Raw genomic sequence first — 23,751 nt, 5'->3', positions numbered from 1 at the left:
TGATGAAACAAAAGTAGAACTGTTTGGACATAATGACTATCGTTGTGTTTGGAGGAAAAAGGGGGAGGCTTGCAAGCCGAGGAAACACCATCCCAACCGTGAAGCACAGGGGTGTTGTGGGGGTGCTTTGCTGCAGGAGGGACTGGTGCACTTCACAAAATAGATGGTATCATTAGGGAGGAAAATTATGTGGATATATTGAAGCAACATCTCAAGCCATCAGTCAGGAAGCTTGGTTGCAAATGGGCCTTCCAAATGGACAATGACCCCAAGCATACTTCCAAAGTTGTGGCAAAATGGCTTAAGGACAACAAAGTCAAGGTATTGGAGTGGCAATCACAAAGGCCTGACCTCAATCCCATAGAAACTTGTGGGCAGAACTGAAAAAGCGTGTGCATGCAAGGAGGCCTACAAACATGAGTCAGTTACACCAGCTCTGTCAGGAGGAATGGGCCAAAATTTACCCAACTTATTGTGGGAAGCATATTGAAGGCTACCCGAAACGTTTGACCTAAGTTGAACAATTTAAAGGCAATGCTACCAAATACTAATTGATTGTATGTAAACTTCTGACCCACTGGGAAAGGGGATGAAAGAAATAAAAGCTTAAATAAATCATTCTCTCTACAATTTTTCTGACATTTCACATTCTTAAAATGAAGTGGTGATCCTAATTGACCTAAGACAGGGAATTTTTACTAGGGTTAAATGTCAGGAATTGTGAAGAACTGAGTTTAAATGTATTTGGCTAAGGTGTATGTAAACTTCCGACTTCAACTGTATAAATGAATCGATCACTAATCGCAGCACCAAATCATTACACAATTACAGACAGACCACATTAAAAACTACAGGTAATCTAGTAAAAAAACATAGAATTCATAAGAGTATAACTAAATCATAAAACTGTAAATTAAAAACATTGACAGGTCAGGGAATCAGCCTCAAAATCCTTCATCAATGATTTAAAAACACCAATCGAGACAAGTTCTTCGAGTTTAAAAGTATTTTGTAAGGCTTTCCAGGGCGATTGCGCAGAGTACATAAAAGCCCATTTTCCAAATTCAGTTTGGACATTTGGAACAGGTAGCAGGATAAAGTCCTGCGAACGAAGAGAGTACCCACCACATTTCTGAACAATAAAAATGGCCAAATAAAATGGAAGTAAACCCAAAATGGCTTTGTAAAAGTATACCAGTGACTGAGCCTACTATTGACTAGAGAAGCCCAGCCGACCTGGTATATAACGTGCAGCTGTGCGTAAAGGATTTGAGACACTGAAATCACCAAATAGGGACCAATCTCATCATGGCCTGCTGCTAATATCTTTAAGTTACCAATTACCTCCATCACCTCCATTACACCAGGAGGATCAAACTGAAGTACAGAAGGGAAATGTCCCTTAACGTAATACAAAGGATTTCCATCAGTTTTCTCAATTGTCTTTGACAGAGAGGAAACCACATTCACAAAAAAGTTATTAAATTCACATGAAGTAACATCATTCAATATAGAGCCCACAAACCTCTCTCCACCTATCTGTTTTATAGCCTCTTTTTCTCTCCACTCTATTCCACTCAGGCCAGTAAATGTAGTCAGGCGCTCTGCTGTACAGTGGTATGTCCCTATCTCTGCATGTCTTTCAGATATATTACTGTGATCTTTATGGCCCAGAGACTCCTGGGATATCTGAGTTACATCTACTTCTCGCCACCTATTCTTTTCTGTCCCTCCTCCTCTCTTTAAAAGAGACAAACAAACGCACAGGCGCACACTCTCACAAACTGACACATGCATAAACACACCCACCCACACACACACGTCTCTGTCCTCAGCGCCCCTTTTCGTTCCTGTCTCTGTCTGTATTTGTGGGGCGGCAGGTTGCCTAGTGGTTAGAGCGTTGGGCCAGTAACCGAAAGGTTGCTAGATCGAATCCCCAAGCTGAGAAGGTCAAAATCGTTCTGCCCCTGAACAAGGCAGTTAACCTACTGTTCCTAGGCCGTCATTGTAAATAAGAATTTGTTCTTAACTGACTTGTTTAGTTAAATGTGAAAAATGGACTCAGAGGTTTTAGGAGGATGAGAAGCTGTTCTCGGTAGATTAACTCTGAAATCACACGATTTTGTGTGCCCAATACTATCCTAACTCCTCTCCTAATCCATCAGATTAAGGGTCATATTAATATAGCTGTCATATTTGTTTTTACATTCTTTCCTGGGGAAATGAGGGAAGGAAATTGAGGAGACCATCTAAAGAGAGGAGGTGGAAGTCAAAACATCGCTGTCTCCTTGAAGTCTAAATGGCTTTCGTTACAAATCCCCTGACGTTCACAGAATGGGGTAGCTGAACCAGATGACAATTCCAATGCAACATTCCCTGCTATATGACATGGATCTTTACCTAATGTTTTATGCAACAGTAATGGAAATGTTTATGGATCTGAGTGACTGCCGTTTGGTCTGTTTGAAAATGTGACATTGATGTTATAAGCTCAATAACCACAACCTGATCATTACTCTGATGGACATGACTTAATATTCTAAACATCTGTTTACTGGGCACTAACGTTACATACAGATGAACGCACACACACACAAACGATGGCCCCACAGCCCCACAGCTGCTTGCCCGCCTGCAAGCCTCACTAACTCAGACCCCTCTACTTTAACGCACGCACGTATGCCTACACACACACACACAACACACACACACACACACACACACACACACACACACACACACACACACACACACACACTCAAACACACATAATGCAGAGCGGCACTCAGGCCTCAAACATAATTACCAGGCGGTCTGAGTAAATACCAGAGAATGGAAATGATATCTGCAGCTCACTGCTAATGAGGAGCTGACCGGGAGGTCATGGACATTACAAATATCATCTCTGCAACCGGGAGGCTGGTATTCCACATGGTTACATAATGGTGGGGGGATTACTGAAGGATACCTCCTGTCATCTGTGTGGAGCAGTGATAGAAAGAGAGAGGGAGAGGGAAAGGGAGAGAGATAAAGCGAGGGGGTGACAGAGAGACAGAATTGGGCCAAATGTTTGGACGTGCCAGTGCGTGTGCTTGTGTGTGTGTGTGTGCGCCTGTGTTTGTGCACCCCCCCACAATGAAGGGGAACTCAGTGAAGGGATGCCCACATTTGTCAGGCAAGTCTTGGGGTCCTCTGTGGAATGCAGTAGCTTTGGAAAAGCAGATCAAGGTCGCACTTAAGCCGTCCTCTATGATGAGAGCCACAGAGACAGACTGAGAAACACAAAGCCCCTGCAACTACATTAAAAACACAAAGTCCTCTAAAAACACAAATATTCATCCACCTTTCTCTCCATCTCTTCCCCTGTATCTCAATACATCACAAGTGACAAGTGTTTTTGAATACAACAAACAAATACAGATTTTATTTTAAATCACATTGATAATGTTCATCAGAAATGAATGAAAGCTCCCAACATTTGCTAACCTTGACCCCCACCTTACATCTACTAAACACTCACTTAGCGTTAATTAGGTGTTACAGTACTATTATTAGACTTCTAATATAGAGAGATGAAGGAGTTGTAAAAGTCTTGGCAATGTGTGTAATGTCTTCTCCATTAGGAGATTGACTCTGGTCTCCTCTCTCCACTCTGCTCGTCTTATGGCATGAGTTCTGCCTGTGTGTCCATCTGTCCGTGTGTCTGTCTATATGTGCTCTGTATAAAGTAGTGCATGCAAACAGACAGACAGAGGGAGGCTCAGATGGAAGGAAAACATATTTCCTGTTTCCTTGTCAATGTTAACTGTATTAACCCACGCCACCCCCGCTCCCTCCGCTCTCCTCCTCCTTCTCCCTCCTCCTCCCCGTGGAGACCGGACGTCTACTGTCACCTGTCAATCAGTGTTGACCTTGCTCCCAATCGAGGAGGCGTAATGTAAATCGACCTTGCATTTTCAACTTGCTTCCACTGCTGGTTTCCATGGTGATTGAATGGTAAAAGAGGTGCCATGCCAAATAAAATGGAAGTGATTGATAGGCTTTATTGGGGTGTGAGGGACGGGACGAGTTAATTACTGTGGGTGATTTTATGCTCAATAACAGTTTTGCTAACCATGCAGGGTAAACAACGATGACAAATAGGATAACATGACAGGTGGGAGCCGGCCCGTCATGAGCCTCTTAACTGTAAATACTGCATATGTATGTTCAATGTTAATGACCAACTAAGCAATTTCTCCAGGAAGGGTTTACCCAGGAACTTTGCATAGAGTGCATTTGGAAAGTATTCAGACCCCTTCCCTTTTTCCACATTTTCTTACGCTACAGCCTTATTCTAAAATTGATTAAATGATTTGTCTTATTTATCAATCTACACACAATACCCCATAATGACAAAGCGAAAACCGTTTTTTTGAAATTGTTGCAAATGTATAAATAAATAAAAAATAATAGAAAGTATTCAGACCCTTTGCTATGAGACTCTAAATTGAGCTCAGGTGCATCCGGTTTCCATTGACCATCCTTGAGATGTTTCTACAACTTGATTGGAGTCCACCTGTGGTAAATTCAGTTGATTGGACATGATTTGGAAAGGCACACACCTGTCTATATAAGGTCCTACAGTTGACAGTGAATGTCAGAACAAAAACCAAGCCATGAGGTCAAGGGAATTATCTGTAGAGTTCCGAGACAGGATTGTGGCGAGGCACAGATCTGAGGAAGGCTACCAAAAAATGTCTGCAGCATTGAAGGTCCCCAAGAACACAGTGGATTTCATCATTCTGCAACCACCAAGACTCTTCCTAGAGCTGGCCGCCAGGCTAAACTGAGCAATTGGGGGAGAAGGACCTTGACCAAGAACCCGATGGTTACTGTGACAGAGCTCCAGAGTTCGTCTGTGGAGATTGGTGAACCTTCCAGAAGGACAACCATCTCTGCAGCACTCCACCAATCAGGCCTTTATGGTAGAGTGGCCAGACGGAAGCCACTCCTCAGTAAAAGACACATGATAGCCCACTTGGAGTTTGCCTTAAAGCACCTAACGACTCTCAGACCATGAGAAATAAGATTTTCTGGTCTGATGGAACCAAGATTGAACTCTTTGGCCTGAATTTCAAGTGTCATGTCTGGAGGAAACTTGACACCATCCCTACAGTGAAGCATGGTGGTGGCAGCATCATGCTGTGGGGATGTTTTTCAGCGGCAGGGACTGGGAGACTAGTCTGGATCGGGGCAAAGATGAACGGAGCAAAGTACAGAAGATCCTTGATAAAAACCTGCTCCAGTGAGCTGAGTACCTCAGACAGGGGCGAAGGTTCACCTTCCAACAGGACAACGACCCTAAGCACACAGCCTAGACAACACAGGAGTGGCTTCGGGACAAGTTTCTGAATGAGCCCGGGCTGAACCTGATCGAACATCTCTGGAGAGACCTGAAAATAGCTGTGCAGCAACGCTCTCCATCCAACCTGAGAGAGCGCGACAGGATCTGCAGAGAAGAATGGGAGAAACTGCCCAAATACAGGTGTGCCAAGCTTGTAGCATAACACCCAATAAGACTCTAGGCTGTAATCGCTGCCAAAGGTGCTTCAACAAAGTACTGAGTAAAGGGTCTGAATACTTATGTAAATGTGATATTTCAGTTTATACATTTTTTATAAACATTTCTAAAAACCTGTTTTTGCTTTATTATTATGGGGTATTGTCTGTAGATTGATGAGGGAAAAGAACAATTCAATCAATTTTAGAGTAAGGCTGTAACGTAACAAAATGTGGAAAATGTCAAGAATGGCTGAATACTTTCCGAATGCACTCTATGTTTTTCTGTGTGTGTGTGTGTGTGTGTGTGTGTGTGTGTGTGTGTGTGTGTGTGTGTGTGTGTGTGTGTGTGTGTGTGTGTGTGTGTGTGTGTGTGTGTGTGTGTGTGTGTGTGTGTGTGTGTGTGTGTGTGTGTGTGTGTGTGCATATGCGACTGGATGAATGTATGCGATAGACTGGGCTTGGAGAGCCAGGGCCGGTGGTGTTCTGTGGTGGGTGTTGTGGCGGGAGGGAAGGGGGGAGGCTGTCTAACTCAATCTGTCCCAGGTCGTGTATCTGTCACGGTTAGCGTAAGCCAGCAGCCTTCCTTGACAGACACTCAATGACCGTCTCTGTAAGCAAACCTGCTTTTTCTACCCTCCATTCCATATGAGGAGTTTGAGGAGAGAGAAGGAAATAGCGGGGGAAAAGGGAGGGAGACATGCAGCAGAGTCTCCAGAGAGAGTCAGCATGACATACTAGTGTAACGAAGATGGTGAATGACAGAGAGCATACACACCAAACAGAAACACATACCATATGCAGGGATGTACCCTAAAGTGTTGTGTTTATGCATGCACCTTAAGCACTCGTTCTCTTCCACACGCACGCACGCACGCACACACACACATTCTCTCTCTTTCTCGCTCTCCACCTCTGACGGACAGTCAGATGGATGGGGAGGCAGCGCGACAGAGAAATTGTATCTCTTCTAAGAGCGTTAAGAGGTGGCTGCATGGTTTCTCTCTCCTCAGCCTCTCTCTGCTTCTCTCTTTCTCTCCTCTTCCTCTCATTCCCAGTCGATCTCATACTCTCCCATCACATCCGCTCTCTCCCTCCCCCTCTCTCTCTCTCTTTTCCACTATCGCTCTCCCCCCTCTCTCCTTCTCTCTCTCTCTCTCTCCCTCTCATGAATGTCACCTCTACTGATGGTGGCTGCTGAAATTCACACACACAAACACACACGCACACGCAAACACACACACACACACACTCTCACACTAACTTGCTGGCTTTGGGTGGAGGGAGGGGGGGTTAGGTGAGGGCTGTGTGGAGAAAGAGTATGCCAGAAGAGGCGGAAGAGAAATCTCTCTCTGTCCATCCCTCTGTTCCGTTCCCGGCTTCATTCTTGTGAGTCCGTCACCATCCCGCCTGTATGCTGCCACTGGATCTAAGTCTGCTGGATTACCGCGCCGTTTCTCCGCTCATTATTCCTGACGCCTGCTTTTCCACGGCAGGCAAAGTTGGGCATCCAGAAACTACATGGTGACTGCCTGTATATTTTTATGCTGTTTGAGCTTCAAAATGATTTCACTCTTCACTGGAAGAAGTGTAATTTTTATATGACAGAGAAAAGAGCTCTGTCTCTTTTTGGGGGATTGTATACTTATAGGATAGGCTAGTGATTTTGCAATATTTTGAACTTCGTTGTCTGGTGATTTGGTCGTGAGGGACAAGATGGGTGGGGTTAAAAATGTAAGAAATGGAGCTGTCTTTAGATGTTTTTTTATCGACCAGACATTCTAACCTCAATCACCCTTCTTTATTTTGACTGATGATGTGACCATACTGGTCTTTGTTTTGGGTGGTTATTTTAGTGTTGCTGTATTCATTTATCATCACACTGGAGGGTCAACATTGGATGTTTGACTGCACTTGAACTTTCACCTTCTCCGGCTCTTTCCTTTTCCAGGGGGCTCTGAACCTAACCCCCATATCTGTAACACCGCGTAGAACCCCTCTCCCCCCTCTGGGGCTCTCCCTGGACCTTCCCATCTCTCTCTGCTGCTTGAGGACAGAGACAGCCCCACCAGGAGAGGGGTTGTTGGGTAGGAAGACACCCCCCTCCCAAAGGTGAGAGGGGGGGAAGATGGCAGCTCTCGCCAGCTCTCTCATCAGACAGAAACGGGCGGTCAAGGACGACGGACAAAACCGACCTGTAGCCAACAAGAGGAAGCCCTGTCCCAAGAGCAACAAGTCTTTGTGCCAGAAACAGATTCTAGTTCTTATCTCTAAAGTACGGCTATGTGGGGGTCGAAAAGGTCGAAACGAAAAGAGACCGGGTGAGTCATCGCTCTCTTCTTCCTCCTCCTCCTCCATCTCCTCCCCTTCCTCTCTGCCAAGTCACTGATTGGTTGGTGGAATGGTGGTCACAGGTAAACACAAGATATGCTTTTGAGCCTGTCTGTAGTTTTTTGGGGTTAGCATTTTGGGGGTTACATTTTTTGGTGATGTTCATGTTGTAATTGTTTGTACATTTGTTGGAATGAATGATTAGAGAATTAGATTCTATCCAATGTGTCTGTTTGGGTCAGACCATATCATAATGAAAAGGAACGCCATATTAGATGCCGCTGGTTGTAGTGGGTATGCCCTAGTCACAGAGAGACAACGGAGCTAAATCAACAGTGGTGAGCAGGAGTCTCCACTCACACTGCTGGATTATATAGTGTACAGTCAGCCTTCCCCAAATCCACACAGCTGTTCCCATCCTGGGTAGTGGCTAGTTGGATAGTGGGTATGTCATGTGGAGTCGGTTATTACTCTGCCCATACTGGAGGGACCACATGATGCAGTAGACTACAAAGAGAAAACCCACATCTCACATGCATACACTATTCTTAGTTCAGTGCACCTTTCAGAACTGCCTTTGGGGAGGTAATTAGAGCCACTTATTTCTGTCTAAGTGTGTGTGTGTGTGTTGGTAATGTGCACTGTAATGACACCTCCGGTTAAAATTCAGTTATGTTAAAGACCCTTCGACCTTTCCACCCCCACTCCAGAGATGATTAATACATTTCAGATTGAGACCAATCTAACCTGTGTTCTGATCTATGTAACCTTGCCAGTTTTCTGATCGATGTAACCTTGCCAGTTTTCTGATCTATGTAACCTTGCCAGTTTTCTGATCTATGTAACCTTGCCAGTGTTCTGATCTATGTAACCTTGCCAGTTTTCTGATCTATGTAACCTTGCCACAGGCAAAAAAATACAATGATCACAACATTGTTCTCTTCAATATCCATTGGGTGGCCATGAAAATGTAGACCACACGAGCCGCCTGATTAATGAAAATGGCTAGTTTCTGTGAATTCTTCTGTGCTTCTGGATAGTGAAGAGTTGAACGTAAAGGATCATAGCAGCCGCCATATTGAGAATATAACCCATAATGCATTTCATGCTACACAAATATTTTGTAGTAACCCCAGAATATCCCTGTTTGCAGAATCACCACTTTTCTACAAAGGCTAAAATGTCTGCTACGTTATAATGGTGTTTTAAAGATGTTGCTGAATAGTGAAGAGATGCTGCTTTATGGACACAGTTAAGGACATGTCAGGGAGGGTTCACATTATAAAATCCTATGTTATCCTTGTTATTTCCTATGGCCATTGGTGTATGTACTATCAGACATATGTATTTTGCTCTGGCATCTTGTAGTTTTCTTTCGATGACTTTGGCAAATTTTTCAGATGCAAATTATATAGTTTCTAAACATGAAGTACAAAACTCTAAACTGATAACACTTGTAATGCCCCCCCCCCCCCCCCCCCCCCCCCCATCTGATGTTCAGAACATTTGGTTGTGCATTCTTTGGGGTTTCACACATCTTTCACCCCTGAGTCATTCATGCACAATCAACGTTTTCCATGAAATACCATTAGCGTTTAGTCCCCGATACATGAGATAGGCTTACCCTTTAGTCATTTTAACTACCATTTATTCAATAGCGAAAAATACTAGACATTTTAAGTGCAGAATAGAAAGACTAGTAAATGGTAAATGTAATTTTCCATGCAGTTTTTGACTATAACTTGATATGCAATTTTTCTGCCCCATGCAACATTGTACCTTTTCTTACGTGACTTGTCAACTGATACAGTATCACCTGTCTCTCTCTGCTTGAAATTCATCAGCTTACAATGTATCAATGACATTCAGATAGTAAGTGGAATACACGGAATGTACAAATCATTAGGAACACCTGCTCTTTCCATTACATAGGCTGACCAGGTGAATCCAGGTGAAAGCTATGATCCCTTATTGATGTCACCTTTTAAATCCACTTCAATCAGTGTAGATGGATTGTGTATGTGTGCCATTCAGAGGGTGAATTTAATTTAATTTAAATTTCTAATTCACCTTTATTTAACCAGGTAGGCCAGTTGAGAACAAGTTCTCATTTACAACTGCGACCTGGCCAAGATAAAGCAAAGCAGTGCGACACAAACAACAACACAGAGTTACACATGGAATAAACAAACATACAGTCAATAATACAATAGAAAAAGGTCTATATACAGTATGTGCAAATGAGGTAGGATAATGGAGGAAAGGAAATAAATAGACCATAGTGGCGAAATAATTACAATATAGAAATTAAACACTGAAGTGATAGATGTGCAGAAGATGACTGTGCAAGTAGAGATACTTGGGTGCAAAGGAACAAAATAAATAAAATAAATAACAGTATGAGGATGAGGTAGTTGGATGGGCTATTTACAGATGGGCTATGTACAGGCGGAGTGATTTGTGAGCTGCTCTGACAGCTGATGCTTAAAGCTAGTGAGGGAGATATGAGTCTCCAGCTTCAGTGATTTTTGCAGTTCGTTCGTCATTGGCAGCAGAGAACTGGAAGGAAAGGCGGCCAAAGGAGGAATTGGCTTTGGGGGTGACCGGTGAAATATACCTGCTGAAGCACGTGCTACGGGTGGGTGCTGCTATGGTGACCAGTGAGCTGAGAAAAGGCAGGGTTTTACCTAGCAAAGACTTATAGATGACCTGGAGCCAATGGGTTTGCCAACGAATATGAAGCGAGGGCCAGCCAACGAGATCATGCAGGTTGCAGTGGTGGGTAGTATATGGGGCTTTAGTGACAAAACGGATGGCACTGTGATAGACTGCATACAATTTGCTGAATAGAGTGTTGGAGACTATTTTGTAAATGACATCGCCAAAGTCAAGGATTGGTAGGATAGTCAGTTTTACAAGGGTATGTTGGCAGCATGAGTGAAGGATGCTTTGTTACGAAATAGGAAGCCGATTCTAGATTTAATTTTGGATTGGAGATGCTTAATGTGAGTCTGGAAGGAGAGTTTACAGTCTAACCAGACACCTAGGTATTTGTAGTTGTCAGAACCGTCCAGAGTAGTGATGCTGGATGGGCGGGCAGGTGTGGGCAGCGATCGGTTGAAGTTTTACTTGCATTTAAGAGCAGCTGGAGGCCACGGAAGGAGAGTTGTAATGGCATTGAAGCTCGTCTGGAGGTTAGTTAATTAACACAGTGTCCAAAGAAGGGCCAGAAGTATACAGAATGGTGTCGTCTGCATAGAGGTGGATCAGAGAATCACCAGCAGCAAGAGCGACAGCATTGATGTATACAGAGAAACGAGTCGGCCCAAAGATTGAACCCTGTGGCACCTCCACAGAGACTGCCAGAGATCCGGACAACAGGCCCTCTGATTTGACACACTGAACTCTGTCTGAGAAGTAGTTAGTGAACCAGTCAAGGCAGTCATTTTAGAAACCAAGACTGTTGAGTCTGCCGATAAGAATGTGGTGATTGACAGAGTCGAAGCCTTGGCTTTCTGCACAGTATTGTCTCTTATCGATGGTGGTTATGATATCATTTAGGACCTTGAGCGTAGCTGAGGTGCACCCATGACCAGCTCGGAAACCAGATTGCATAGCGGAGAAGGTACGGTGGGATTTGAAATGGTCTGTAATCTGTTTGTTAACTTGGCTTTTGAAGACCTCAGAAAGGCAGGGTAGGATAGATATAGGTCTGTAGCAGTTGAGGTCTAGAGTGTCTCCCCCTTTGAAGAGGGGGATGACCGCGGCAGCTTTCTAGTCTTTGGGGATCTCAGACAACATGGGAAAGACAAAAGATTTAAGGGCATTTGAACAGGTATGGTAGTAGGTGCAAGGCTCTCCGGTTTGAGTGTATCAACAACTGCATCGCTGCTGGGTTTTTCAAGCTCATCAGTTTCCCGTGTGTATCAAGAATGGTCCACCACCCAAAGGACATCCACCCAACTTGACACAACTGTGGAACGCATTGGAGTCAACATGGGCCAGCATCCCTGTGGAAAGCTTTCAACATCTTGTAGAGGCCATTCCCCAAATAATTGAGGCAGTTCTGAGGGCAAAAGGGGTATAACTCAATATTAGGAAGGTGTTCCTAATATTTAGTGTATATTGTTATATACAATCCAGATATTTCAGCAGTGCATTTTACACTACACTATAATTCCAAATGGTAGCACATAGAGTGACTCTTTCCACTTTGTCCTATTGAAGCATACTGGCTGATGTAGTATTACAGCAACATCAATATACAGTTGAAGTTGGAAGTTTACATAGACCTCAGCCAAAAACATTTAAACTCAGTTTTTCACAATTCCTGACACTTAATCCTAATAAAAAATCCCTGTCTAGGTCAGTTAGGATCACCACTTTATTTTAAGAATGTGAAATGTCAGAATAATAGTAGAGAGAGTGAAAAATGGGTATTTCGTTTTCTGCGTCTAAATCCAATGACATGGTGATTTTTTGGGGGGGGGTTTCACATTGAATTCACATTAGTTGACAACTCAACCAAATGTAAATCAAAACAAGACGTTGAACTGACGTATGTGCTCTGTGAGGAGTAATTTGGTGTAGTGAACAAGTGACTGTGAATTAGTTTGTTGTAATCAGTCAACTGAAAATGTGCTTCGATGATCTGTTTTGATTTGTGTTTAGAGTTGTGAAACATTCTGATGATCTGTTTTGATATTTGTGTTTAGAGTTGTGAAACATGCTGATGATCTGTTTTGATTTGTGTTTAGAGTTGTGAAACATTCTGATGATCTGTTTTGATATTTGTGTTTAGAGTTGTGAAACATGCTGATGATCTGTTTTGATATTTGTGCTTAGAGTTGTGAAACATTCTGATGATCTGTTTTGGTATTTGTGCTTAGAGTTGTGAAACATGCTGATGATCTGTTTTGATTTGTGTTTAGAGTTGTGAAACATGCTGATGATCTGTTTTGATATTTGTGCTTAGAGTTGTGAAACATGCTGATGATCTGTTTTGATTTGTGTTTAGAGTTGTGAAACATGCTGATGATCTGTTTTGATATTTGTGCTTAGAGTTGTGAAACATTCTGATGATCTGTTTTGGTATTTGTGCTTAGAGTTGTGAAACATGCTGATGATCTGTTTTGATATTTGTGCTTAGAGTTGTGAAACATGCTGATGATCTGTTTTGATTTGTGTTTAGAGTTGTGAAACATGCTGATGATCTGTTTTGATATTTGTGTTTAGAGTTGTGAAACATGCTGATGATCTGTTTTGATATTTGTGCTTAGAGTTGTGAAACATTCTGATGATCTGTTTTGGTATTTGTGCTTAGAGTTGTGAAACATGCTGATGATCTGTTTTGATATTTGTGTTTAGAGTTGTGAAACATTCTAATGATCTGTTTTGATATTTGTGCTTAGAGTTGTGAAACATGCTGATGATCTGTTTTGATTTGTGTTTAGAGTTGTGAAACATGCTGATGATCTGTTTTGATATTTGTGTTTAGAGTTGTGAAACATGCTGATGATCTGTTTTGATATTTGTGCTTAGAGTTGTGAAACATTCTGATGATCTGTTTTGGTATTTGTGCTTAGAGTTGTGAAACATGCTGATGATCTGTTTTGATATTTGTGTTTAGAGTTGTGAAACATTCTGATGATCTGTTTTGGTATTTGTGCTTAGAGTTGTGAAACATTCTGATTATCTGTTTTGGTATTTGTGCTTAGAGTTGTGAAACATTCTGATGATCTGTTTTGGTATTTGTGCTTAGAGTTGTGAAACATACTGATGATTTGTTTTGGTATTTGTGCTTAGAGTTGTGAAACATTCTGATGATCTGTTTTGATATTTGTGCTTAGAGTTGTGAAACATTCTGATGATCTGTTTTGATATTTGTGCTTAGAGTTGTGAAACATTCTGATGATCTGTTTTGGTATTTGTGCTTAGAGTTGTGAAACTCTAAGCCCAAATATAGGAATAAGAGCACCTCCTCCCAGCTGCCCACTGAACTGAGGCTAGGAAACACTGTCACCACCGATAAATATATGATAATTGAGAATTTCACTAAGCATTTTTCTACGGCTGGCCATGCTTTCCACCTGGCTACCCCTACCGAGGTCAACAGCCCTGCATCCCCCACAGCGACTTGCCCAAGCCTCCCCATTTCTCCTTCACCCAAATCCAGATAGCTGATGTTCTGAAAGAGCTGCAAAATCTGGACCCCTACAAATAGGCTGGGCTAGACAATCTGGACCCTCTCTTTCTAAAATGATCTGCCGCAATTGTTGCAACCTCTATTACTAGCCTGTTCAACCTCTCTTTCGTATCGTCTGAGATCCCCAAAGATTGAAAAGCTGCCGCAGTCATCCTCCTCTTCAAAGGGGGAGACACTCTAGACTCAAACTGTTACAGACCTATATCTATCCTACCCTGCCTTTCTAAGGTCTTCGAAAGCCAAGTTAACAAACAGATCACCGACCATGTTGAATCCCACCATACCTTCTCCGCTATGCAATCTGGTTTCCGAGCTGGTCATGGTTGTACCTCAGCCACGCTCAAGGTCCTAAACGATATCATAACGCCATCGATAAAAGACAATAATGTGCAGCCGTATTCATCGACCTGGCCAAGGCTTCGACTCTGTCAATCACCACATTCTTATCGGCAGACTCAACAGCCTTGGTTTCTAAAATGACTGCCTCGACTGGTTCACCAACTACTTCTCAGACAGAGTTCAGTCTGTTGTCCGGACCTCTGGCAGTCTCTGTGGGGGTGCCACAGGGTTCAATTCTCGGGCCGACTCTTTTCTCTGTATACATCAATGATGTCGCTCTTGCTGCTGGTGATTCTGTGATCCACCTATACACAGACGACACCATTCTGTATACTTCTGGCCCTTCTTTGGACACTGTGTTAACTAACCTCCAGACGAGCTTAAGTGCCATACAACTCTCCTTCCATGGCCTCCAACTGCTCTTAAATGCAAGTAAAACTAAATGCATGCTCTTCAACCGATCGTTGCCCACACCTGCCCGCCCGTCCAGCATCACTACACTGGACGGTTCTGACTTAGAATATGTGGACAACTACAAACACCTAGGTGTCTGGTTAGACTGTAAACTCTCCTTCCAGACTCACATTAAGCATCTCCAATCCAAAATTAAATCGTTCCTATTTTGCAACAAAGCATCCTTCACTCATGCTTCCAAACATACTTTCGTAAAACTGACTATCCTACTGATCCTTGACTTCGGCGATGTCATTTACTCTACTCAGAAAATTGGATACAGTCTATCACAGTGCCAAAAAACGTTTTGCCCCATATACTACCCACCACTGGGACTTGTATGCTCTCGTTGGCTGGCCCTCTCTTCATATTCGTCGCCAAACCCACTGGATCCAGGTCATCTATAAATCTTTGCTAGGTAAAACCCCACCTTATCTCAGCTCACTGGTCACCATAGCAGCACCCACCAGTAGCACGCGCTCCAGCAGATATATTTCACTGGTCATCCGCAAAGCCAATTCCTCTTTGGCCGCCTTTCCTTCCAGTTCTCTGCTGCCAATGACTGTAACGAATTGCAAAAATCACTGAAGCTGGAGACTCATATCTCCGTCACTAACTTTAAGCATCAGCTGTCAGAGCAGCTCATAGACCATTGCACCTGTACATAGCCCATCTGTAAATAGCCCTTCCAACTACCTCATCCCCATATTGTTATTTATTTTGCTCCTTTGCACCCAAGTATCTCTACTTGCACATTCATCTTCTGCCACATCTATCACACCAGTGTTTAATTGCTAAATTGTAATTACCACTACGGCCTATTTATTGTCTTACCTCCCGAATCTTACCTCATTTGCACACACTGTATATAGATGTTTTTCTATTGTGTTATTGACTGTACGTTTGTTTATTCCATGTGTAACTCAACTGTGTTGTTGTTTGTGTCGCACTGCTTTGCTTTATCTTGGTCAGGTCGCAGTTGTAAAGGAGAACTTGTTCTCAACTGGCCTACCTGGTTAAATAAAGGTGAAATGAAAAACACAGATCCTGATGAAGAACCCAAGATTGGTCTCTCTCTCTCTCTCTCTCTCTCTCTCTCTCTCTCTGTGTGTGTGTGTGTGTGTGTGTGTGTGTGTGTGCGTGCGTGCGTGCGTATGTATGTACAGGTAAAATAATGGAAACGAGTAAATAAGGATACAATGTATATTGAAGGCAGGTGCTTCCACACAGGTGTGGTTCCTGAGCTAATTAAGCACCTAACATCGCATTATGCTTAGGCTTATGTATCAAAATTCTGGGCAGGTCATTATTTTGGCACATTTTTGGGCTACCATGGCTATGCCCCCATAGGAAGACAATTCCCCAATCCACAGGGCACGAGTGGTCACTGAATGGTTTGATGAGCATAAAAACTATGTAAACCCAGGCAGGTCACCCGTGATACAAGTCAGTATTCGATGTCCATCCATGTCTGAGGGACGTCAGGAGATGACGTGGAAACAGATCCCTATGGGCAACAGTGATCACTTTTACCTTCAAGTAGGCTCCCTCATGTTCCAAAGGTCGCGTGCTAAAATCCAGCGATAAAGTTTGTTTTGTTGATATTTTTTGTTTCAAGCCTATCCCAAACCTTAATCCTTACTTGACACATTCATAGTTAATGCCTAACTTTAAGAATTCAGCGTTAATGCATAAACTTAACCTTGGAACCATACAGCAACCATACACTTCAAAATTTGACGTTTGGAGCAACTTAGAAATTTGACGTTTGAGATACATGGATGAACATCTAATTCTGATGTGAGACTGTGTGAGCTTGTTGTGTGAACCGTATGCCGTGGCCGTCTCAGTCACCAGATCTCAACCCAATTGAACACTTATGAGAGATTCAGCAGCAGTGCCCGAGACAGTGTTTTCCACCACCATCAACAAAACATCAAATGATGGGATTTCTTGTGGAAGAATGATGTCGCATCACTTCAATAGAGTTCCAGACACTTGTATAATCTGTTCCAAGGTGCATTGAAGCTGTTCTGGCTCCTGGTGGTCCAACGCCTTATTAAGACACTTTATGTTGTGGTGTCCTTTATTTGGGCAGTTAACTGTATGCGTGCGTGTGTGTCCATGAGTGTGCCTCCCGTATATGTGTGTTTGAGTATATGTGCATGTTTATGTCTCTGTGTGTGAAAGCCCCAGAGTAATATATGATAACAACCTCTCCACGGGCCTGAAATAGCACCGTGCTGTATTCCCATTCTTCTAGTGGCTACAGAGTGCACTGCTGCCATGCCTCATAGCTTTGTTATGCTAATACCCATTGGGGTTGCAAATGTGAGCGATATCATAAACAACAGTGAAAAACAACAGGAAAGCTTCGATGCTCTCACATAGGACTGTGTATTTGCATAACACAGCTTCAGGCCACTAAATGTCTCCTAGTTGAGTTCACTGCACTTTAGGGAACTCACTTCGTTCCAGTGTTTGTGTCTTTCACTTAGGGTGTGTGCAGAGTGTTATATGAGTGATCCATCGCCATTCCTCCATGTTAAGTGCATTCTACCATGAAGCCATCAGCATTGGCATGGTAATAGATGTATTTTTTGTCTCGCCCCGCCCCCCCCTGGAAGACCCATATCATGTTCTGCGCATGTATTTGCTTACCTTTATTTTACACACATATTGTTGTGGTCACCCTCCATTCACATTTCTCACTGCCAATCGTAAATGATCATTCTTCCAAGTTTAACCGGTGAAACATCCACGCAGCATCTTCATGCTAACCATTTGATCTCAGTTTCATAGGAATATGCATTTAGGTCTTTTTAGTTATGTACAATGTTGTTTTGAATTATGTACAGTGAGCAGATGGTGTTAAACTGTAGCCCACCTGTGTTTTGTTTCAGTCAGATCCGCAGCCACTCTGAAGTATTTACCTCTCATTAAACTGTAATATTTGCAGTACAGTATACACATTTCCTATAATGGTGGTAGGTGTACAGTGTTAAAGATGTCATATTACCATCAACAGTGTGATAGTTGCAAAATGCAGCATCAGCCTCTGCTCCCACCTTCCATCCACCTCTTCCTGTCCTGGCCTTTCTTAAGATGGCTGCCTGGCTGGCCCGCTATATGAAAGCTCTCTGCCAGTGATCTGCGGTTATTCTCCCCTCTCCGATCCATCCAGCGCATTAATATACAGTATACTGATTAATCAATAATTACCCCCTTAGTTTGTCCAAGGAGGAATCTGACCTGAGAAGGGTGGGATATAGAGCAGTGACCCTCTCCTCCCCTCACACACACTGTCTAACTCTCTCTCTCTCTCTCTCTCTCTCTCTCTCTCTCTCTCTCTCTCTCTCTCACACACACACACACACACACACACACACACACACACACACACACACACACACACACACACACACACACACACACACACACACACACACACACACACACACACACACACACACACACACACACACACGCGCGCGCTCTCTCACACATACGCACACATAAATATGCACGCTCACACACACCTACAACCTGGCCAATGACACCTGGGCAAGATGAGAATGAGACAGTAATATGAACCAAAGCTAAAGAGGAGTGTTTGATCTGCAGTTAGTGCATGTTGACAGCCAGACAGACAGGAAGTGTAGTATAGTCCCAGATGTCTTCTGGCGCAGAGGTGGGTCGTAGTAAAGCATGAGTAGGCATCAGTAGGGCCAATCGACTGTACTCTGGAAAAGTGCTGCGGGTCACAAATCTGGGACCCTATCGGCGAGCAGGAGACCAGGGAACGTGGTGAGATCCAGCGTAGGATAGCATTTAGCTGACCGCAAGAGATGAGGGCCCAAAAGTCGCTTACTGGACAACACCTGATCAGACTGAGCGGTGTTAGGTAGCCTCCCATCAGATCTTTACTGACTGCGACAGGGGTCAGAGAGAGAGAGCGAGAGAGAGAGAGAGAGAAGAAAGGAGCGAGAGAGAGAGCGAAAGAAGGGAGCGAGAGAGAGAGCGAGAAGGGATACCATGAGGTTGAGAGGTAAGAGACCACGGTCAATAGAAAAAGTATTTATTTCTACACGTTAAGCCCTTCTTTTCCCTTATGACAAAATAAAGCATCACTATAAGCACTGTCAGATCTGACAGTAATAGTTTTTAATAGCAAACTACTGTACATTGAATAGGCCGTGTTGATAGCCATCACATCTGCACAATAATTACAAAGTAGATCTTTTTTTTACCCCTTTATCTCCCCAATTGGTAGTTACAGTCTTGTCCCATCGCTGCAACTCCCGTACGGACTCGGGAGAGGCAAAGGTCGAGAGCCATGAGTCCTCCAAAACACGACCCTGCACTGCTTCTTGACACACTGCTCGCTTAACCTGGAAGCCAGCCGCACCAATATGTCAGAGGAAACGCTATACAACTGGCATCCGAAGTCAGCGTGCATGCGCCCGGCCCACCACAAGGAGTCGCTAGAGCGCAATCGGGCAAGGATATCCCGGCCGGCCAAACCCGGACGACGCTGGGCAAATTGTGTGCCGCCTCATGGGTCGCCCGGTCGCTGCGACACAGCCTGGGATCGAACCCGGGTCTTTAGTGACGCCTCTAGCACTGTGATGCAATGTCTTAGACCGCTGCACCACTCGGGAGGCTATAATTACAATTAATACGTGCTTTTATCACGAGTACACCATGTGCAATCCTGTTTTTAAGCTTGGTGTTTTATTTGAGATTTAAAAAATTCTTTAGCCATGACAAACAAGATTTAAAAATAACCTTTGTGTCTATTTTCAGAGTGTACTGTATTATGGAATAAAACCTAGGGAAAGAGTCGACACCCAGCTTGTGTCTGTCAGTCTCTGGGCAAAACAATGAGCAAAGATCACCTTGGATTTGCCCAACCAATTTCCGTGGATTTTCAAATTTGTCTATGAACAGCTCTTGTTGCGTCACAATGCCTAAAATACCTCTTAGCAAATAGCATCCAAGGACCAGGACGCTAGTATCCATGCGTAAGCATATCCGATTAGTTTAGGAACAGAGGGAGAATAAATTCCTATATTCCACTGTTTGATAATGAGAATGCCCAAGATGCATCAGATTACAGCCTTATGCAACAGCAAAGATTTGGGTCCGTTCCATAATCTTTGAGGATTTTTTTGCTCAAAAGGAAAAAACACAATTAGAAGTGAAGGGATTGATGTTTGTGGTTTGGTGGCTTAATTTTCTGTCCATAAAATAAGTCTCCAAGCTGGAGCCCCTAACTGAGCTGCAGGATACAGTAGATGGAAAATTTCCAGAATCATGCTGATATCTAAAAGAAATGCAGAATGCATGAATCAGATTATCATTCTCTTTGAATGGATCAGAGGAAACGTGGCCTTTGGCCAAACACACAGTGATATTAGAGTACAGTAGCCCTGATAGCTTTAGTGGCGGTAATCAAATCAAATCAAATTGTATTAGTCACATGTGCCGAATACAACAGGTGTAGTAGACCTTACAGTGAAATGGTTACTTACGAACCCCTAACCAACAGTTAAGAGACAAAAGTAACAAGTAATTAAGGAGCAGCAGTAAAAAATAACAATATATACAGGGGGTTGCCGGTATAGAGTCAATGTGCGGGGGCACAGGTTAGTTGAGGTGCATAGATGACAACAGAGAGTGGCAGTGGTGTGGAGAGGGGCGGGGGGGGGGGGGGGGCAATCCAAATAGTCTGGGTGGCCATTTGACTAGATGTTCAGGAATCTTATGGCTTGGGTGTAGAAGCTGTTTAGAAGCCTCTTGGACCTAGACTTGGCGCTCCGGTACCGCTTGCCGTGCAGTAGCAGAGTGAACAGTCTATGACTAGGGTGGCTGGAGTCTTTGACAATATATAGGGCCTTTCTCTGACACCGCCTGGTATAGAGGTCTTGGGTGGCAGGAAGCTTGGCCCCAGTGATGTACCGGGCCATTCACACTACCCTCTGTCGTGCCTTGCGGTCAGAGGCCGAGCAGTTGCCATACCAGGCAGTGATGCAACCAGTCAGGATGCTCTCGCTGGTGCAGCTGTAAAACCTTTTGAGGATCTGAGGACCCATGCCAAATCTTTTCAGTCTCGTGAGGGGGAATTGGTTTTGTAATGTCCGCTTCACGACTGTCTTGGTGTGCTTGGAGCATGTTAGTTTGTTGGCTCTCAACCTGCTCCACTGCAGCCCCGTTGATGCAGCCCCTCTTTTTCCTGTAGTACACAATCATCTCCTTTGTCCCTCACATTGAGGGAGAGGCTGTTGTCCACACGGCCAGGTCTCTGACCTCTGACCCTATAGGCTGATGGTGGTGATGGTGGTGATGATGGTGATGGTGTTGGAGTCGTGCCTGACCGTGCAGTCATGCGTGAACAGGGAGTACAGGAGGGGGCTGAATACGCACGCTTGAGGGGCCCGTGTTGAGGATCAGCGTGTCAAATGTGTTGTTACCTACCCTTACTACCTGGGGGCGGCCCGTCAGGAAGTCCAGGATCCAATTGCAGAGGGAGGTTTTTTAGTCCCAGGGTCCTTGGCTTATTGATGAGCTTTGAGGGCACTATGGTGTTGAACGCTGAGCTGTAGTCAATGAATAGCATTCTCACATAGGTGTTCCTTTTGTCCAGGTGGGAAAGGGCAGTGTGGAGTGCAATAGAGATTGCATCATCTGTGGATCTGTTGGGGCGGTATGCAAATTGGAGTGGGTCTAGGGTTTCTGGGTTGATGGTGTTGATGTGATCCATGACCAGCCTTTCAAAGAACTTCATGGCTACAGACGTGAGTGCTAAGGGTCGGTCGTCATTTAGGCAGGTTACCTTAGTGTTCTTGGGCACAGGCACTATGGTGGTCTGCTTAAAACATGATGGTATTACAGACTGGGACAAGGAGAGGTTAAACATGTCAGTGAAGACACTTGCTAGTTGGTCAGCGTATGCTTACAGTACACATCCTGGTAATCCATCTGGCCCTGCGGCCTTGTAAATGTTGACTTGTCTAAAGGTCTTACTCACATCGGCTGCGGAGAGCGTGATCACACAGTCTTCCAGTACAGCTGATGCTCTCATGTATGTTTCAGTGTTATTTTCCTCGAAGCGAGCATAGAAGTAGTTTAGCTCGTCTGGTAGGCTCGTGTCACTGGGCAGCTCTCAGCTGTGCTTCCCTTTGTAGTCTGTAATGGTTTGCAAGCCCTGCCACATCTGACGAGCATCAGAGCCGGTATAGTACGACTCGATCTTAGTCCTGTATTGACGCTTTGCCTGTTTGATTGTTTGTCGGAGGGCATAGAGGAATTTCTTATAAGCTTCCAGGTTAGAGTCCCACTCCTTGAAAGCGGCCGCTCTAGCCTTTAGCTCAGTGCGGATGCTGTCTGTAATCCATGACTTCTGGTTGGGGTATGTCCGTAATGGACGACATCATCGATGCACTTATTGATGAAGCCAATGACAGATGTGGTGTACTCCTCAGTGCCATTGGAGGAATCCTGGAACATATTCCAGTCTGTGCTAGCAAAACAGTCCTGTAGCTTAGCATCTGCTTCATCTGACCACTTTTTTATTGATATAGTCACCGGTACTTCCTGCTTTAATTTCTGCTTGTAAGCAGGAATCAGGAGAATGGAATTATGGTCAGATTTGCCAAATGGAGGGTGAGGGAGAGCTTGGTATGCATCTCTGTGTGTGGAGTATAGGTGGTCCAAAGTTATTTTCCCTCTGGTTTCACATTTAACATGCTGATAGAAATTTGATGAAAGGGCTCTGTTATGGTAATGCTGTTATGGCTATACGTATGCTAGTCCCTGGTATTTAAAAGATTAGTTCACTATTTTACATATTTGATGTAAGATGGTTCCACACACTGAAAGTAGTCTATGGACCAGGAGAAACTGTAGTCCAGGGTTCAGTTCTTTAAACAGCCATTGCAAACTGCAGCTAACTTTAGCCACCGCTAGCAAAAAATCTGTGGAAGTGACGGGGGCATTTGATTATGTTGTATCTGTTAAAGGCAAAATCACCTTCAATTAACATGAAACCAAATATGGATTTGATTTCAGGTAAATTGGACATTATTTTTTAAACATGCTCACATGCCCCCATCACTTTCATTGGTTTTTAGCTAGCGGATGGTAAAGTTAGCTGAAGTTAGTAATGCCTGAATAAAGAAAATGTAACCATGGATTACAGTTTCTACAGTTACGTAGTGAAATGGCAATTACATCGTACTGTATGAATAACTCTTATTTTCTGGCATTCATTAAAACAAGCACCATTACCATTTGTCATCAGGTTGTGTTGAACTCATAAAGTAAGTACCAAAAACTACTGTTACTACATAACTTCCAAATAAATACTCAATCCCTTGCAAACAGGAATGCAAAATCAAGTCTGGTCATGTATTAGTATTGTGCAGCAGTACTGTGCACTGGTAAGAGTTCACTCTATGACTATGCTGTGTAACCCTGAGTGTGCACTGAACTGAGCTGAGCTGAGGGTGTTGCCACAGGCCCTGAGGCTTATTTACCGTCACCCAGCTCAGCTAAGGGAATATGTATGCACAGGAAACACCTTTTGCCTTCTCTCGCCCTAAAGATATCGCAAAAAGATGAAGAACGCAGTCAGTGACCCCCACATATAACAGCTGAATTTGAAATTGTGGAGACTTTGATTAGACCGGACAAGGACAGATTGAGTTTAACCGCTAACAAGAGAAAGACAGAGAGAGAGAGGGAGTGGTGGAGGACAGGCAGCGAGATAAAGATGGAGGGAGTGTGAAAGAGAGAGGGGTATATAGAGAGAGAGTGGGATAGAAAGTGGGTGTAGAAGGCGTGTACCATTCCTGTTCATCTGGATTAAAGTCATCTATAGA

At 43.8% G+C, this 23,751-nt stretch overlaps 1 protein-coding gene across 1 annotated transcript in view; it reads left to right on the top strand.

Moving 5' to 3' along the window:
- The first annotated feature begins 6,527 nt into the window (after positions 1-6,527).
- The window catches only part of LOC129868858 (fibroblast growth factor 11-like), a 70,882-nt gene continuing 53,658 nt past the window's right edge, over positions 6,528-23,751 (top strand). The window contains exon 1 of the mRNA XM_055943170.1: positions 6,528-7,862. Within this exon, the coding sequence (XP_055799145.1) occupies positions 7,670-7,862 (193 nt within the window). The 5' untranslated portion in view covers positions 6,528-7,669. The remainder of the gene's footprint in view (positions 7,863-23,751) is intronic.

This window comes from Salvelinus fontinalis, chromosome 13, assembly GCF_029448725.1.
Source record: "Salvelinus fontinalis isolate EN_2023a chromosome 13, ASM2944872v1, whole genome shotgun sequence".
NCBI lineage: Eukaryota > Metazoa > Chordata > Actinopteri > Salmoniformes > Salmonidae > Salvelinus > Salvelinus fontinalis.
Note: the sequence above shows the minus strand (reverse complement) of the source record. Positions and strands in the feature narration are given on the sequence as shown.